We start from the raw sequence: 18863 nt of genomic DNA on the forward strand, positions 1-18863 counted from the left end.
TCTCAATGAATAGTAGAATGATTTGCTGTCACCCTGTGATGGTCTTCGGTAAGCAAGTCCCGGTAAACTGTCCCTGAAACTGGGACCCTAACTATCCTTGTCCTAGGGATACTCTTGAAAGTAGAGAGGCCCGAATCTCTGACCTTACTATGCTTCTGTTACCCACTGATCTGCACCCTCCCCCACCCCATAGGACTTTGGACAGAACTATAAGGTAAACAAGACACAAAGGCAAAAAAGGGATACCAGAAAGCAGCAAACATACAAACACTCACCAAAGGTAAAGAGATACAGTGGGGCAAAAAAATATTTAGTCAGTCAGCAATAGTGCAAGTTCCACCACTTAAAAAGATGAGAGGTGTCTGTAATTTACATCATAGGTATGATGGGAGACAAACTGAGAAAAAAAAATCCAGAAAATCACATTGTCTGTTTTTTTTAATCATTTTATTTGCATATTATGGTGGAAAATAAGTATTTGGTCAGAAACAAACAATCAAGATTTCTGGCTCTCACAGACCTGTAACTTCTTCTTTAAGAGTCTCATCTTTCCTCCACTCATTACCTGTAGTAATTGCACCTGTTTAAACTTGTTATCAGTATAAAAAGACACCTGTGCACACCCTCAAACAGTCTGACTCCAAACTACACTATGGTGAAGACCAAAGAGCTGTCAAAGGACACCAGAAACAAAATTGTAGCCCTGCACCAGGCTGGGAAGACTGAATCTGCAATAGCCAACCAGCTTGGAGTGAAGAAATCAACAGTGGGAGCAATAATTAGAAAATGGAAGACATTCAAGACCACTGATAATCTCCCTCGATCTGGGGCTCCACGCAAAATCCCACCCCGTGGGGTCAGAATGATCACAAGAACGGTGAGCAAAAATCCCAGAACCACGCGGGGGGACCTAGTGAATGAGCTGCAGAGAGCTGGGACCAATGTAACAAGGCCTACCATAAGTAACACACTACGCCACCATGGACTCAGATCCTGCAGTGCCAGACGTGTCCCACTGCTTAAGCCAGTACATGTCCGGGCCCGTCTGAAGTTTGCTAGAGAGCATTTGGATGATCCAGAGGAGTTTTGGGAGAAAGTCCTATGGTCTGATGAAACCAAACTGGAACTGTTTGGTAGAAACACAACTTGTCGTGTTTGGAGGAAAAAGAATACTGAGTTGCATCCATCAAACACCATACCTACTGTAAAGCATGGTGGTGGAAACATCATGCTTTGGGGCTGTTTCTCTGCAAAGGGGCCAGGACGACTGATCCGGGTACATGAAAGAATGAATGGGGCCGTGTATCGTGAGATTTTGAGTGCAAACCTCCTTCCATCAGCAAGGGCATTGAAGATGAAACGTGGCTGGGTCTTTCAACATGACAATGATCCAAAGCACACCGCCAGGGCAACGAAGGAGTGGCTTCGTAAGAAGCATTTCAAGGTCCTGGAGTGGCCTAGCCAGTCTCCAGATCTCAACCCTATAGAAAACCTTTGGAGGGAGTTGAAAGTCCGTGTTGCCAAGCGAAAAGCCAAAAACATCACTGCTCTAGAGGAGATCTGCATGGAGAAATGGGCCAACATACCAACAACAGTGTGTGGCAACCTTGTGAAGACTTACAGAAAACGTTTGAGCTCTGTCATTGCCAACAAAGGATATATTACAAAGTATTCAGATTAAATTTTGTTTCTGACCAAATACTTATTTTCCACCATAATATGCAAATAAAATGATAAAAAAACAGACAATGTGATTTTCTGGATTTTTTTTTCTCAGTTTGTCTCCCATAGTTGAGGTCTACCTATGATGTAAATTACAGACGCCTCTCATCTTTTTAAGTGGTGGAACTTGCACTATTGCTGACTGACTAAATACTTTTTTGCCCCACTGTATATAGTGAAGAAATAAATGTACCAACCAAATTGGAATAGGACAATGAGGAAAGCATACACCCAAAAACAGCACGCAACAATCTCCAATAGCAACAACGAACTACTATTCAGCATAGCATCTCCAAGGAGCTAGGTAGCAAAGCTTTGAATGGCAAGACAGAGAAGGACTGGCCAGATTTTATAGGGAGAAGTAATGACCCGACCAGAAGCAGCTCAAAATGGAGCTGCAAGTTTCTGACTGACCAGCATAGAAAAGGTCGTTAACCTCTTCAGCACCAAAAAAAACTATATAGTGAAGAAATAAATTTACCAACCAAATTGGAACAGGACAATGAGGAAAACATACACCCAAAAACAGCACACAACAATCTCCAGTAGCAACAACGAACTACTATTCAGCATAGCATCTCCAAGGAGTTAGGTAGCAAAGCTTTGAATGGCAAGACAGAGAAGGTCTGGCCAGATTTTATAGGGAGAGGTAATGACCAGACCAGAAGCAGCTCAAAATGGAGCTGCAAGTTTCTGACCGACCAGCATAGAAAAGGTCGATAACTTCTTAGCATCAGCACCAAACAAAACTAAATCCATTTAATATGGGACACAAACACACAGGCTAAATGGAAGATCTGCGATTCACAATATGTAGTGATCTTCTAACCCAGATCTCCCAAGAGGACATGACACACTCGTGACATGTGTTTTACCAAAAAGCTCTTTCTTGGTCTAATCTGTCCACAATACACTTTCCCAGAAGGATTTTGGCTTACTTACTTACATTTTGGCAAACTACAGTCTAGCGTTTTTTATGTCTGTGTCAGCAGTGGGGTCCTCCTGGGTCACCTGCCATAGCGTTTAATTTCATTCAAATATCAACGGAAAGTTCACACTGACACTGATGCACCCTGTTATGACCCCAATGGCGAGGGTCTCAGAGATATCAGCAAGTCTGCGAAGTACAAAAATCCAGCTCATAGGGCAGTGGTAACTGGGTTGACCATATATCTACTCCTAACGCCAACACTAGAAGTAGCCGGGGAACATGCCTACGTTGGTCGCTAGATGTCTCGCGCCAGCCAGAGGACTAACTACCCCTAGAAGAGGAAAACAAAGACCTCTCTTGCCTCCAGAGGATAGACCCCAAAAGTTGGATACAAGCCCCCCACAAATAATAACGGTGAGGTAAGAGGAAATGACAAACACAGAGATGAACTAGGTTTAGCAAAGAGAGGCCCACTCACTAATAGCATAATGTAGTAAGATAACTTATATGGTCAACAAAAACCCTACAAAAATCCACACTGGAGATTCAAGAACCCCCGAACCGTCTAACGGCCCGGGGGGAGAACTCCAGCCTCCCTAGAGCTTCCAGCAAGGATAGGATACAGATTATGTACAAGCTGGACAAAAATGCAAACAAAAACAATAGCAAAAAGCAAGAAAGCAGACTTAGCTTAATCAAGCAGGAACCAGGATCAGTAGACAAGAGCACTACAGATTAGCTCTGATATCAACGTTGCCAGGCATTGAACTGAAGGTCCAGGGAGCTAATATAGCAACACCCCTGACCTAACGACCCAGGTGAACATACAAGGGATGATAGACATACCCAGAGTAAAAACACTAGTAGCCACTAGAGGGAGCCAAAAGGTAAATTCACAACAGTACCCCCCCCTTAGTGAGGGGTCACCGAACCCTCACCAAGACCACCAGGGCGATCAGGATGAGCGGCGTGAAAGGCACGAACTAAATCGGCCGCATGCACATCAGAGGCGACCACCCAGGAATTATCCTCCTGACCATAGCCCTTCCACTTGACAAGGTACTGAAGCCTCCGCCTGGAGAGACGAGAATCTAAGATCTTCTCCACCACGTACTCCAACTCGCCCTCAACCAACACCGGAGCAGGAGGCTCAGCAGAAGGAACCACAGGCACAACGTACCGCCGCAACAAGGACCTATGAAATACGTTGTGAATGGCAAACGACACCGGAAGATCCAGGCGAAAGGATACAGGATTAAAGATCTCCAATATCTTGTAAGGACCAATGAATCGAGGCTTAAATTTGGGAGAGGAGACCTTCATAGGAACAAATCGAGAAGACAGCCATACCAAATCCCCAACACGAAGTCGGGGACCCACACCGCGGCGGCGATTGGCAAAACGCTGAGCCTTCTCCTGTGACAACTTCAAGTTGTCCACCACATGATTCCAGATCCGCTGCAACCTATCCACCACAGAATCCACTCCAGGACAGTCAGAAGGCTCCACATGTCTCGAGGAAAAACGAGGATGGAAACCGGAGTTGCAGAAAAATGGCGAAACCAAGGTGGCAGAACTAGCCCGATTATTAAGGGCAAATTCAGCCAACGGCAAGAAGGTCACCCAATCATCCTGATCAGAAGAGACAAAACACCTCAAATACGCCTCCAGAGTCTGATTAGTTCGTTCCGTTTATCCGTTAGTCTGTGGATGAAAAGCGGACGAAAACGACAAATCAATGCCCATCCTACCACAAAAAGATCGCCAGAACCTGGAAACAAACTGGGATCCTCTGTCCGACACAATATTCTCAGGAATGCCGTGCAAATGAACCACGTTCTGGAAGAACACAGGAACCAGATCGGCAGAGGAAGGCAGCTTAGGCAAAGGAACCAGATGGACCATCTTGGAGAAACGATCACATATCACCCAGATGACAGACATGCCTTTAGACACCGGGAGATCCGAAATGAAATCCATAGAGATGTGTGTCCAAGGTCTCTTCGGGACAGGCAAGGGCAAGAGCAACCCGCTGGCACGAGAACAGCAAGGCTTAGCTCGAGCACAAGTACCGCAGGACTGCACAAATGACCGCACATCCCTTGACAAGGAAGGCCACCAAAAGGACCTGGCCACCAGATCTCTGGTGCCAAAAATTCCCGGGTGCCCTGCCAACACTGAGGAATGAACCTCGGAAATGACTCTGCTGGTCCATTTAGCAGGCACAAACAATCTGTCAGGTGGACAAGAGTCAGGCCTACCAGCCTGAAATCTCTGCAACACACGTCGCAGATCTGGAGAAATCGCTGACAAGATAACTCCTTCCTTAAGAATACCCTCAGGTTCAGCGACTCCAGGAGCATCAGGCACAAAGCTCCTAGACAGAGCATCGGCCTTCACATACTTAGAACCTGGTAAATACGAGACCACAAAGTCAAAACGGGAGAAAAACAATGACCAGCGGGCCTGTCTAGGATTCAGGCGTTTAGCAGACTCGAGATACATCAAATTTTTGTGATCAGTCAAGACCACCACCCGATGCTTAGCACCCTCGAGCCAATGACGCCACTCCTCAAATGCCCACTTCATGGCCAATAACTCCCGATTGCCCACATCACAATTTCGCTCTGCCGGCGAAAACTTCCTAGAGAAAAAGGCACAAGGTCTCATAGTAGAGCAACCAGGGCCTCTCTGCGACAAAACGGCCCCTGCCCCAATCTCCGAAGCATCCACCTCAACCTGAAAGGGAAGTGAGACATCAGGCTGGCACAAAACAGGCGCCGAAGTAAACCGGCGTTTCAACTCCTGGAAAGCCTCCACGGCAGCAGGAGCCCAGTTAGCTACATCAGAGCCTTTCTTGGTCATATCCGTCAGCGGTTTAACAACGCTAGAGAAATTTGCGATAAAATGACGGTAGAAGTTAGCAAAACTCAAGAACTTCTGAAGACTCTTAACTGACGAGGGTTGAGTCCAATCATGAATAGCTCGGACCTTGACTGGATCCATCTCCACAGCAGAAGGGGAAAAAATGAACCCCAAAAAGGGAACCTTCTGTACACCAAAGAGACACTTTGAGCCTTTTACAAACAAAGAATTTTCACGCAAAATCTCAAAAACCATCCTGACCTGCTCCACATGCGAGTCCCAATCATCAGAAAAAACCAGAATATCATCCAGATAAACAATCAAAAATTTATCCAGATACTTCCGGAAAATGTCATGCATGAAGGACTGAAAAACTGAAGGTGCATTAGAGAGCCCAAATGGCATCACCAAGTACTCAAAATGACCTTCGGGCGTATTGAATGCGGTTTTCCATTCATCGCCCTGCCTAATGCGCACAAGGTTGTACGCACCACGAAGGTCTATCTTGGTGAACCACTTGGCACCTTTAATCCGGGCAAACAAATCTGACAACAACGGCAAAGGATACTGAAATTTGACAGTGATCTTATTTAAAAGCCGATAGTCAATACAAGGCCTCAAAGATCCGTCCTTTTTGGCCACAAAAAAGAATCCCGCACCAAGAGGGGAAGAAGAAGGACGGATATGCCCCTTCTCAAGAGACTCCTTGATATATGAACGCATCGCGGTATGTTCAGGTACCGACAGATTAAACAGTCTCCCCTTAGGAAACTTACTGCCAGGGATCAAATCTATTGCACAGTCACATTCCCTATGAGGAGGCAGTGCACTGGACTTAGACTCGCTGAAGACATCCTGATAATCAGACAAATACGCCGGAACTTCCGAAGGCGTAGAAGAAGCAATAGACAAGGGCAGGGAATCTCCGTGAATTCCATGGCAGCCCCAACTTGACACTGACATAGCCTTCCAGTCCAAGACTGGATTATGGGTCTGTAACCATGGCAAACCCAAAACAACCAAATCATGCATTTTATGCAGAACAAGAAAACGTATTACCTCCCGATGTTCGGGAGTCATGCACATGGTAACCTGTGTCCAAAACTGCGGTTTATTTTTTGCCAATGGCGTAGAATCAATACCCCTAAGAGGGATAGGATTTTCCAATGGCTCAAGAACAAATCCGCAGCGCTTGGCAAATGACAGATCCATAAGGCTCAGGGCCGCACCTGAGTCCACAAACGCCATGACAGGATACGATGACAGTGAGCAAATCAAAGTTACAGATAGAATAAATTTAGGTTGCAAATTACCAATGACGACCGGACTAACAACCTTAGTAAGACGTTTAGAGCATGCTGAGATAACATGTGTAGAATCACCACAGTAGTAACACAAGCCATTCTGGCGTCTATGAATTTTCCGCTCATTTCTAGTCAGGATTCTATCACATTGCATTAATTCAGGTGCCTGTTCAGACAACGCCATGAGGGAATTTGCGGTTTTGCGCTCCCGCAACCACCGGTCGATTTGAATAGCCAGGGCCATAGAATCATTCAGACCTGTGGGAATGGGAAAACCCACCATCACATTCTTAATGGCTTCAGAAAGACCATTTCTAAAATTTGCAGCCAATGCACACTCGTTCCACTGGGTCAGCACGGACCATTTCCGAAATTTTTGGCAATACACTTCAGCCTCGTCCTGGCCCTGAGACATAGCCAGCAAGGCTTTTTCTGCCTGAATCTCAAGATTGGGTTCCTCATAAAGCAAACCGAGCGCCAGAAAAAACGCATCAATATCAGCCAATGCCGGATCTCCTGGCGCCAGCGAGAAAGCCCAATCCTGAGGGTCGCCCCGTAAAAAAGAAATAACAATTTTCACTTGCTGAGCGGAGTCTCCAGAGGAACAGGGTCTCAGGGACAAAAACAATTTACAATTATCCCTGAAATTTCTAAACTTAAATCGGTCTCCGGAAAACAGTTCAGGAATCGGTATCTTAGGTTCTGACATAGGATTTCTGGTAACATAATCTTGTATGCCCTGCACACGAGCAGCAAGCTGGTCCACACTTGTAATCAAGGTCTGGACATTCATGTCTGCAGCAATCACAAGCCACTCAGAGGTAAAGGGGAAAAGAAAAAAAAAATGAGAGAGAGAAAAAAAAAAACTCAGAACTTTCTTTCTTATAATCCCGCTTCTGCAATGCATTAAACATTTAATACTGGCCTGGCAAACTGTTATGACCCCAATGGCGAGGGTCTCAGAGATAACAGCAAGTCTGCGAAGTACAAAAATCCAGCTCATAGGGCAGTGGTAACTGGGTTGACCATATATCTACTCCTAACGCCAACACTAGAAGTAGCCGGGGAACATGCCTACGTTGGTCGCTAGATGTCTCGCGCCAGCCGGAGGACTAACTACCCCTAGAAGAGGAAAACAAAGACCTCTCTTGCCTCCAGAGAATAGACCCCAAAAGTTGGATACAAGCCCCCCACAAATAATAACGGTGAGGTAAGAGGAAATGACAAACACAGAGATGAACTAGGTTTAGCAAAGAGAGGCCCACTCACTAATAGCAGAATGTAGTAAGATAACTTATATGGTCAACAAAAACCCTACAAAAATCCACACTGGGGATTCAAGAACCCCCGAACCGTCTAACGGCCCGGGGGGAGAACTCCAGCCTCCCTAGAGCTTCCAGCAAGGATAGGATACAGATTATGTACAAGCTGGACAAAAATGCAAACAAAAACAATAGCAAAAAGCAAGAAAGCAGACTTAGCTTAATCAAGCAGGAACCAGGATCAGTAGACAAGAGCACTACAGATTAGCTCTGATATCAACGTTGCCAGGCATTGAACTGAAGGTCCAGGGAGCTAATATAGCAACACCCCTGACCTAACGACCCAGGTGAACATACAAGGGATGATAGACATACCCAGAGTAAAAACACTAGTAGCCACTAGAGGGAGCCAAAAGGTAAATTCACAACAGTACCCCGAGCCTGCAGGGCAATTTGAATTACAGATGAGTTTGAACGAGCATTACATACTTGAAACAAAGTTGTTTAGCCACAATATTGGAAAGGTGTCAACAATTTTGTCCAGCCCATTTTTGGGTTTTGTGTGAGATTATATCCAGTTTGCCTTTTTTTCCTCTGTTTTTTTTGTGTCAATACACACAAAGGAAATACACATGTGTATTACAAGGCATGAGTTATTGCAATGATTTTCTGTGAGAAATATATAATTTACTGGAACAATTTAAAGGGTGCCAACACCGTCATCCATAACTGTTCGTGTGTACACTATAAATGTATGTATGTGTGTGTGCATGTTGTGTTTCTGTGCACATATACAGTATATATATATGTGTATGTACACTGTGTATGTGTATATACTTGCATAGATTGTGTGTGTGTTAAAAAAGTCATTAAAAATTTGAATCAGTAAACAATAACAAATGTATGATACATCCCGTTTTTAAATCAAATTTTAGCTTGTTTTGTGTCCACTGAGAGTCAGGTCGTCAGCATTTATCTCAACATTATCAACATAGGTCAGGTTAAAAGATAAGAGAATACCTCTCTTCTGAGGCTAAAGGTAGGATACATAAGATTACACCACTGACAAGACATGATGGGAACCGAACACCTCCTGCTCTTCTCGCTTCCCTCTCTTTGCACAGAGACATTTGTACACGTGCCACTACATTATGACCAAGCTGTCTCATAGAATTCAATTGATAGGTGTTGGGCATTCTCATTTGATTATTTACTTGCTGTAAAACAAATGTTTGGACTGAAGAATTGAAGAATAAGGTTATGATGCCCTCCTCTGAGCATCAGAATCAACTCTGGTTATTAAAATGTTTGAGTAGAGACATAATCAATGGGTTGAAAGAGTCGTAAGAGATTAATTGATCTGTAATGCTGTGATGAGTTCTAATTGGGTGGCTTTTTTTCTATTAGCATTTCTGATCAATAGTCATGTTATGTACGAAAAATCGGTACTGTTTCTTTTTCCTGAGCCTTGAGAGTGACAATTTTATAGTAATGTCGTCTCAGAATTTTCTTTTCCTAAGAATCTGGGGTATATACTGCATATAAATATATATTCTGTTTACTGTATATAATTCAGTTCCAAGAAATATAGAGAAGTGGCTATAATTGTTTACAGACTAATAAATGATTATTGCACATATGTTCTTCTAATTATTTGTTGTTTGGATTACATGCTGCAAAATGTTCTTTGATGTAAAAATGTGCAAATCTAGTCACTGCTAAGTGAAAGCATTCTTATTCTGACCCATGACTAGTCTTCTCAACAGCCATTATATCTGCAGACATATTTAGCATATTTTCGCAGTGGGAAATTTTGTATAGGATACAGTGGTGTGAAACTTTGCAAAATGAGTGCACAACTAGTTCCCTGTTTTTGTGGAGGCATGAGTATACAGTATATGCAATTCATATATTATGTGGCAAGAGAGGGGCTTGTTGCAAAGGGGCTCTGCAACTTCTAGTTACTATTTTACTTTTTGTCATCAAAAAGCCCCTGTCATGGTAAAGGACATGGTTCATGTCCTGCTCTCTCAGGGTTAATATTGCTGGCCTCTCTTTGGATCTGGGAGGGGTATTTAGGTATTTATACACACTCCAGACTTAGATTCCCTGTCAGCTATACTTTCGTTTAGTCTGGGTGTCTGACCCCTTGAGTGTGTGCTCGGTTTGCATTTGCTTGTTTTGCTCTCCGTGCCTTACTCTGCTTGTTTGTTCTTTTGTCTTTCTGACCTTTGGCTCCCTTTGTGACTATCCTTACGTCTCACCCCTCGGTTACCTCGCTATCTCCTGGTTTTGATCTTGGCATGTTTAACTACTCTCCAGTGTATGTCGTCTCCTCTGTGTCTCGGCGTCTGGCGCCACCCTCAACCACCTCCTACCCTGTCATGTGGTTCAGGTCTTGTTTGCTACCAGGTGAATTCCCCGCCACTCTGCTCTCAGCTTCCTTGCTGCGGCACGCAGCTCTCCCCGCAGCAGTAATACCCGGGAGTTTTGACAGCCCAGTCAGGAAGTCTTGAATTAGAGATGTTTATGATCTGAACTGCGCTCAGTCAGACATAAAATGCTTAGAGAGAACCTATCGTCCTGCTCGAACTGCACCAGCCTAAATCACATTGTGGCGGCACAACTGCAGACTTGTATGTTTTTCTAATACACTCCAGTATTTCAGAGCAGACCTAGCTTGAAGATCATAGGGATAGATGAGCCTAGTCCAGAGCCAACCTGACTGGTTTCTCCCTACTTTGCTCCAGGTGATTGATAGGTCTCTCATTAAGTATACATGGAGAGAGACAAGTCGGTCAACTTTAACCGCCAGGGGCGGCACCAGAACAGAATCATCTCTCCCTATAGTTCCTTGCCAGATCTTCAGATTAAGCTTTATCTGAAATGTTGGACTGTTTTAGAAAAAAAAGATACCTGGCTGCATTAGTGTATCCAAATTGCCTCTTCAGTGAGGAAGAGGACTTGAATTCTATAGCGCCACCTGTTGGAAGCAGCAATCCTACAAGTCACTCTTGACCCTTAAATGTGACTTACATTAAAATCCAAATCAGAATCTCAATTTGCAGACAAAGTGTTTTGGGGTATTTCCCCTCGTCAGTGCAAAGTATGAAAAATAGCCAAATCAGTTCTCATACTTTGCACTGAGGAGGGGCAATACCCCGAAACACCATGTCTGCAAATTGAGATTCTTATTTGGCTTTTATCCTAAGTCACATTTCAAGGCTCATTAAAGGGTAAGAGTGACTTGTAGGATTGCTGCTTCCAACAGGTAGCGCTATAGAGCTCAAGTCCTCTTCCTCTCTGAAGAGGCAATTTGCATATTAAATTTCCCAGAGGAAATTGCACAGCCCCCTTACTGGCTGTGTAGTCAGGTCAGTAGGCCTGGTACTGGGTTTCCTCAGTCTATTATGCAATAAAGACAGAATACTGCATACTGGATGGGGGTTATTGTATATATTCTATCTGTATGATTAACCCTCCTGAGCTGTTTATATGAGCATGAAAGTCATAGCAAGTTGAATAAAATGATGCCTTGCAATCTGTAGTCTTATATAAGAGAAATCCACATCTTTTATATGTAAATTAATATCTATGGGCCAGACAAATATCTCCCTGAGAATCTGCTTTTAAATGAAAGGAGGCATTACCAGTGTTATATGTAATGACCGTCAGCCTGCTCTCCTGATCTCACTACAAAGCTGTGCCTGGTTACAACTCTTCGTGAGCTTCCATCTTACTGGCAATCATTGTAAGGGAGGGGAGTACAGTAGAGCTTAGACCACTGTGAGAGGAGTGCTACAGCTGTATTTGTAATAAGACAATGCTTAGCTCTGCTGTACTGTGTCTGCTCTCCTGAACTCACTGCGGAGCTGTGTGTGATTATACCTACCACATCTGCAGGTTCCTATCAGCTTCCATATTACAGACAAACAGGGTTGAAATATTGTTAAAATACAGCAGAGCTGAGAGAGCTGCAACAAATGTGTTTGCAAGAAAACTAATTTCAATTCTCCTGTTCTGTGTTAATTCCTTGTCTCATGCTGGTAACTCCTCCTTTGATTTAGAATAACCTCTAGAGGCAGAGATATCTTCCAGGCAGCATCCTCCCCATAGCCTGGTAGAGGTCATCTACATAAAGTAATAAAAGATGATTTATCAACAACCAAGAATCTGATATGAGACATACATTTAGGACTTTCTCATGAGTTTGTAACCTGTATGTCCATATTAATAGTTTAGATAGGTCAAATGTATTGACAGATTCCCTTAAATACATATATACACTGTGTGCAGAATTATTAGGCAAGTTGTATTTTGATCACATGATACTTTTTATACATGTTGTCCTACTCCAAGCTGTTCAGGCTTGAGAGCCAACTACCAATTAAGTAAATCAGGTGATGTGCATCTCTGTAATGAGGAGGTGTGTTGTCTAATGACATCGACGCCCTATATAAGGTGTGCTTAATTATTAGGCAACTTCCTTTCCTTTGGCAAAATGGGTCAGAAGAGAGATTTGACAGGCTCTGAAAAGTCCAAAATTGTGAGATGTCCAAAATAGGAACGCAGCAGTCTTGAAATTGCCAAACTTTTGAAGCGTGATCACTGAACAATCAAGCGTTTCATGGCAAATAGCCAACAGGTCGCAAGAAGCATGTTGGGCAAAAAAGGCACAAAATAACTGCAAATGAATTGAGGAAAATCAAGCGTGAAGCTGCCAAGATGCCATTTGCCACCAGTTTTGCCATATTTCAGAGCCGCACCATTACTAGAGTAACAAAAAGCACAAGGTGTGAGATACTCAGGGACATGGCCCAGGTAAGGAATGCTGAAAAACAACCACCTTTGAACAAGAAACATAAGATAAAACGTCAAGACTGGGCCAAGAAATATCTTAAGACTGACTTTTCAAAGGTTTTATGGACTGATGAAATGAGAGTGACTCTTGATGGGCCAGATGGATGGGCCAGAGCTGGAACAGTAAAGGGCAGAGAGCTCCACTCGGACTCAGACGCCAGCAAGGTGGATGTGGGGTACTGGTATGGGCTGGTATCATCAAAGATGAACTTGTGGGACCTTTTTGGGTTGAGGATGGAGTAAAGCTCAACTCCCAGACCTACTGCCAGTTTCTGGAAGACAACTTCTTCAAGCAGTGGTACAGGAAGAAGTCGGTATCGTTCAAGAAAAACATGATTTTCATGCAGGACAATGCTCCATCACATGCCTCCATACTCCACAGCGTGGCTGGCCAGTAAAGGTCTCAAAGAAGAAAAAATAATGACATGGCCCCCTTGTTCACCTGATCTGAACATGGGGTCCCTCATAAAATGTGAGATCTACAGGGAGCGAAAACAGTACACCTCTCGGAACAGTGTCTGGGGGGCTGTGGTGGCTGCTGCACGCAATGTTGATCGTAAACAGATCAAGCAACTGACAGAATCTATGGATGGAAGGCTGTTGAGTGTCATCATAAAGAAAGGTGGCTATATTGGGCACTAATTTTTGGGGGTTTTGTTTTTGCATGTCAGAAATGTTTATTTCTAAATTTTGTGCAGTTATATTGTTTTACCTGTTGAAAATAAACAAGTGAGATGGGAATATATTTGTTTTTTTATTAAGTTGCCTAATTATTCTGCACAGTAATAGTTACCTGCACAAACAGATATCCTCCTAAGATAGCCAAATCTAAAAAAAAGCTCCAACTTCCAAAAATATTAAGCTTTGATATGTATGAGTCTTTTGGGTTGATTCAGAACATAGTAGCTGATCAATAATAAAAATAATCCTCTAAAATACAATTTGCCTAATAATTCTGCACACAGTGTAATTATTCTCTTTTTGGCAAGGCTTTAACAAAATATAATTCTATTCCAAAAATACTTTCATAAAACTAAGCTTATGATATCCTTCTGTAACATGCAGATCCTAAAGATGTCCTGTATCGAAATTCTAGCTGCGGAGCCTTCCAGTATATGCGCTGGAGGTAAGTACCATATATCACACTACAAAACAGTCTAGAATTCTGAAAGGTAATATTAGTAGTTAAAAGTATACGCTGCAGGTTAGAGGTGTTGAAAACAAGTATCCCAGGGACTGGTGGTAACATACTAATCGGCTGGGATCTGAACCACCGGAAGCCACACCAATCAGCAAAAGAGGGAACTTTTATCTCTAAAGAGGCACTTTTATCCTCGGTACAAAATGGAGCTGCAATGAGTATGCGGAACACCACCTCTCTTCATTCTCTATGGGGCTGCCAGAAAAATCCAAACTCATTGAAAGAATGGCGCAGTGGCCGATCATGCGCACTGACACTCAATTCCAAAGGAAATAAAAGTGCATCCATTCTGCCGATCAGCGTCGTTCCCAGCGATCAGACTCCTTATAGAAGCTGTGCTAGATTGTGGCATCATCATTCACTTCCATGAGATAATGCTGTAAAACTGCACAGGGAGCAAGAGGGGATTGTATGTGTGGACCATGGGATGTTATCTATGTGATATATGGAATAATCTACTGCTCAGATGTCATAAATTACTGAAATGCTTGTGTTAAAAATGTATGCATATATGTTTGACTAGTAGAAAGTAGCAGAGGTTTTAAAAACAGAAAGTAAATAGCAATCAATTTCTCACATTTATGTGTGTGATTTATAACATCTGCTTGTAGAGTCCTTTCAAGTGGTTGTAAGAGGAAATGGATTTCGCTTTGCTCGGAATGTAGATCGAGTTCTCTGCAGTTTTAGAATCAATGATACGACTTCCCTCAGTAAGTATATATTCATTTCTTAATTATGTCTCCTTTAAATGAAGAAATGTCTGTTGCTAAATCATATAATTAAAAAAAAAAAAAAGTAATTAGGGAATTTGTCTGGGGTCCAATATTACATTATGTTGTGGCTAGTAAAAAATTTGTAGGATCCTGGTTCAGCAGCCACGTTGGTAGCCTATTATTGCCAAATCAAAGTCCTGAGAGCATCCTACTACTTGGGAGTGTCAGCGCTGCCTTTTCTGACTCGTTGGCCACTCAACGTCATTACTAATCAGAATGTCACGATTCGTTTTTGGAGTCGTGACAGCTCTGGTTCTACTTTAATTTTGTTTGTTTTGACTTTTGGGCCAGCAAGGGTTAATGTCAGTTTACTTGCTGGCAGCTGCTTTGTTGCTGGTCAGCTCATGTGGGTGGTGATCACTCCCACCATCCTTTAAATAGTCACATGACACATCAGCTGACTGTTGGTAATAGAGTTTGTCTAGGAGTTTGGAGCTCTCTGGTCCCAGCGGGGTGTCTGCTGCTTCTGTGGAGTTCGGGGTCCTGGCTCCATATCCTCTGCTGTGTGGAGCTTTGCAGCAGAGGCTCGAGTTAAATTTCGTTGTTGCTTTCCTTATCTGTCTCATGCTTGTCACTACCCCCTGTGTTGATACCATCTGCAGTGGTGAGGCTAGCGTCCTTGCTGGCCAGTGCACTAGCCAGGGTATTGTGAGGTGACAACTAGGGACTAGGCACATGATGGCAGTGGAGGGGAAGGACCCACAAAGGGAGTTAGGGGAGTTTAGGGATAGGCACAGGTTGTTGTTGGGAGGTGCCCCATCCCTCACTCCCTACTGTTAGGGCCTTCCTCTCCCTTTTTTTGATGGTTGTTTGTGTGTGTTGTGCCATCCACCGAACCTTCCCATCCAGAGCGTGACACAGAAGAGATGTTGGGGATCTGGAAGGTAGAAGGAGGTTTACAGAGCTCTGGTCCAGCAGCCATGGACTACCAACATGACTGCTAGATCAGGGTCCAAAGAATTTTTATGAGGGATTGATTCTTTCAAACTACCTCTATGAAAAGGTAAGTTCCAGACAGGACCAGGTAAAAATATGTGTAACTGGGTTAAATAATGTCTCAATTATAGGAAACAAAGGGTGGTTATTAATGGAACACACTCATATTGGGTCACAGTTAACAGTGGGGCACCCCAGGGGTCAGTACTGGGCACTCTTCTTTTTAACATATTTATTAATGACTTTGTAGAGAGCATACAGAGTAGAATTTCAATATTTGAAGATGATACTTTAGTATCATCTTCAAATACTCGCAAAATACTTCAAAATCACTGCAAGGTGATCAATACAGAGTAGGATAATTTAATGTTACAGAGGGATTTATATAAGCTGGGCTGAGAAATGGCAATTGAAGTTTAATGTAAATAAAAATAAGGTCATGCACTTGGACAGAGGAAATAAAATGTATAATTTTTTACTAAAATGTAAAATTGTCACCGAAAAAGACTTTGGCATATGGTTCAACAGCAAATTCAGCTATCTTATTACAATGCACAAGTATATGAAGGGATAGTACATAGATCTTTCTAATTATCTTTTTTACACATGGAGTTTCAACAGTGACAAGCATCTTCTAGATCTAAAGATCTGAAGGAAAGAAGGTTTAATCATAATCACAGGTGATTTTTTTTTACTGTAAGAGCAGTGAGACTATGGAACTCTCTACCACATCAAAATTCGAAAGGGGCCTGGATGCTATTCTCTAAAAAATATATTACAAGTTATGTGCACTAGATTCTGTGATGGGCTGTTTATCCATGGAACTAGTCTGATTGGTTTATGTGAAGTTAGAAAGGAATTTATCCCCTAATAGGGAGCTATTAATATATGCCCCATGGGGTTTTTGCCTTCCTCTGGATCAACATGTTAGGCTATAGGTTGAACCTGATGAACTTAAGTCTACCTTGCACCTTAAAAACTATAAAACTATGAAACTGTACTACTGTAGTGGCTACCTCCAGTAGGGAGACTAAAGAACAGCCATTTTTTATGGGAGGAGAGTTAATTTGCACACGTTTTTCAGGAAGCATTGACTGCCCTGTAAGTCTTACTAGCTTTGTGGTTTCCATAAGGAGAAACAGCACCCTCTGTCCACTGTATCCATTAGTAAATGAGTGTCACGCCGGTAACTTGCACGCCGTCTCAGAGCTGTCCTACTCACTGTGTTCACTGCTCTGCTCCTCCCAGTGTCAGATCACTGCACTGAACTGCTTCTTGCTGCACTCCCAGGACTGTTGCATCCTCATGTGGCTGGAAAGTCTCCACTTGGCTATGGGGAGCTACAGCGAGACTCTGCAGGAATTGAATCTGCTTTGTCCTACAAACTTTTGCTTCCCTTGCCAGCAGGGGATGTAATTGGCATCTCCTCCCTCCACACCTTGCCTGAATTTGGAATCCTAGTTTCAGTCTAACTCTACTTATCTATCTAGGCTCTTGTTTGATTTGTCTCTCCTGTTACCGACCTGGCTTGTTTACTCATTTTGTCTGACTCTTCTCTCCTGACGCTGGCTTCGTATTTTGATCCTGTGCTGCCCGCCCCAACCTCAGAATATCTGACCGTGTTTCTTTCTTTTTCCTCTGTACCTCGTGTTGTGCCTCTAACCTTTCAGTCAGCTGCTGCAGGTAAAAGGACTGCCCTGGAGTGGCACCTGGTGACTAGTCTAATGGCCTAAGTCTATCCTCCCCATCAGAGTCTCTAGTGAAGACCAGGCAGTCACTTAGTTACACTCCTCCAGGATAAGCCTGGTTTTTGGTGCAGGCCATTGTGCTGAACTGCAACTTGGTGCACTCCCAGCACTGTTGTGTCCTCATGTGGCTGGAGAGTCTCCATCTTGCTATAGGGAGATGCAGCCAGACTCTGTAGGAATTTAACCCACTGTGTCCTGCAGAGTTTTGCTTCCCTTGGCCTATCCCCTGCCAGCAGGGGGTACATTTGACAGCTCTTCCCTCCACACCTTGCCTGAACTTAGGGTTCTAGTTTCAGTCCGTCTCTAGTTATCCAACTAGGTACATGTTTGTTTTGTCTCTCCTGTTACCGACCCAGCTTGCTTACTCATTTAGTCTGACCTCTACTATCATGACCCTGACTTTGCATTTTGATTCTGTGCTGCCCACCCCGACCTCAGACTGACCACGTTTCTTTCTTCACCCTATGTACCTCATGTTGTGCCTCTGACCCTACCGTCAGCTGCTGCAGTTTCGGGGACTGCCCTGGATTGGTACCTGGTGACTACACTATCGGCCCAAGCCTACCCTCGCCATCAGAATTTCTAATGAAGACCCAGTAGTCACTTAGTTACCCTCCAGGGTATGCCCGACCAGTGGCAAAGAGGGTCCACACCTACCTCCGTCACAATGAGGCAGATGAGTTTGATTGATAATACCATAAACTTAACAGAATTACATTTATATATACCGTATTACAGAATTGATAAAATATAAGTGGACTTTGCTCCTCTTAGAACTTAGCTGTAATACATGTTTTGTTTGTGTTATAGACGAGAAGCCCCTTGTTGTGGAAGACACATATCTGCTGTGCCCTGCACCCATCCTGGAAGAAGTTGGCATGTAAGAGACCAAGCACCAAACTCATTATAAAGATATATGTTATGTTAATGCCACCCACTTATTAGTCTTTACTGGATGGACCAGATTTTATGGTTTACTGTGCATTTTCCATGTTTCCTTTCTTGAGTACTGACTGTGAAGAATAGAAAGCTTTGGCCACCAATTCAATTATACTGTGTAGATGGAGAAGACAAATCATCCAGCGAGTGGACAGAAACATACTTCAGAGATATAGAAATGCTGAATTAAGTAGAAATTCTAGATCTGATTGTTAATTATCTTTTTGCGTTTGCAGGACAGCTACCCTCCAAGTCAGCATGAATGATGGCCTGAGCTTCATCTCCAGTTCTGTCATCATTACCAGCACACACTGTGTAAGCC

At 43.3% G+C, this 18863-nt stretch overlaps 1 protein-coding gene across 1 annotated transcript in view; it reads left to right on the forward strand.

Moving 5' to 3' along the window:
• Positions 1 to 18863, forward strand: part of ANTXR1 (ANTXR cell adhesion molecule 1) — a 211227-nt gene that overhangs the window by 80944 nt on the left and 111420 nt on the right. Inside the window, exons 9-12 of the mRNA XM_077263047.1 lie at positions 14010 to 14070; positions 14757 to 14855; positions 18413 to 18482; positions 18778 to 18856. Of these exons, the coding sequence (XP_077119162.1) occupies positions 14010 to 14070; positions 14757 to 14855; positions 18413 to 18482; positions 18778 to 18856 (309 nt within the window). The remainder of the gene's footprint in view (positions 1 to 14009; positions 14071 to 14756; positions 14856 to 18412; positions 18483 to 18777; positions 18857 to 18863) is intronic.

The sequence above is a fragment of the Ranitomeya variabilis genome, chromosome 5, assembly GCF_051348905.1.
Source record: "Ranitomeya variabilis isolate aRanVar5 chromosome 5, aRanVar5.hap1, whole genome shotgun sequence".
NCBI classification, from domain to species: Eukaryota; Metazoa; Chordata; class Amphibia; order Anura; family Dendrobatidae; genus Ranitomeya; species Ranitomeya variabilis.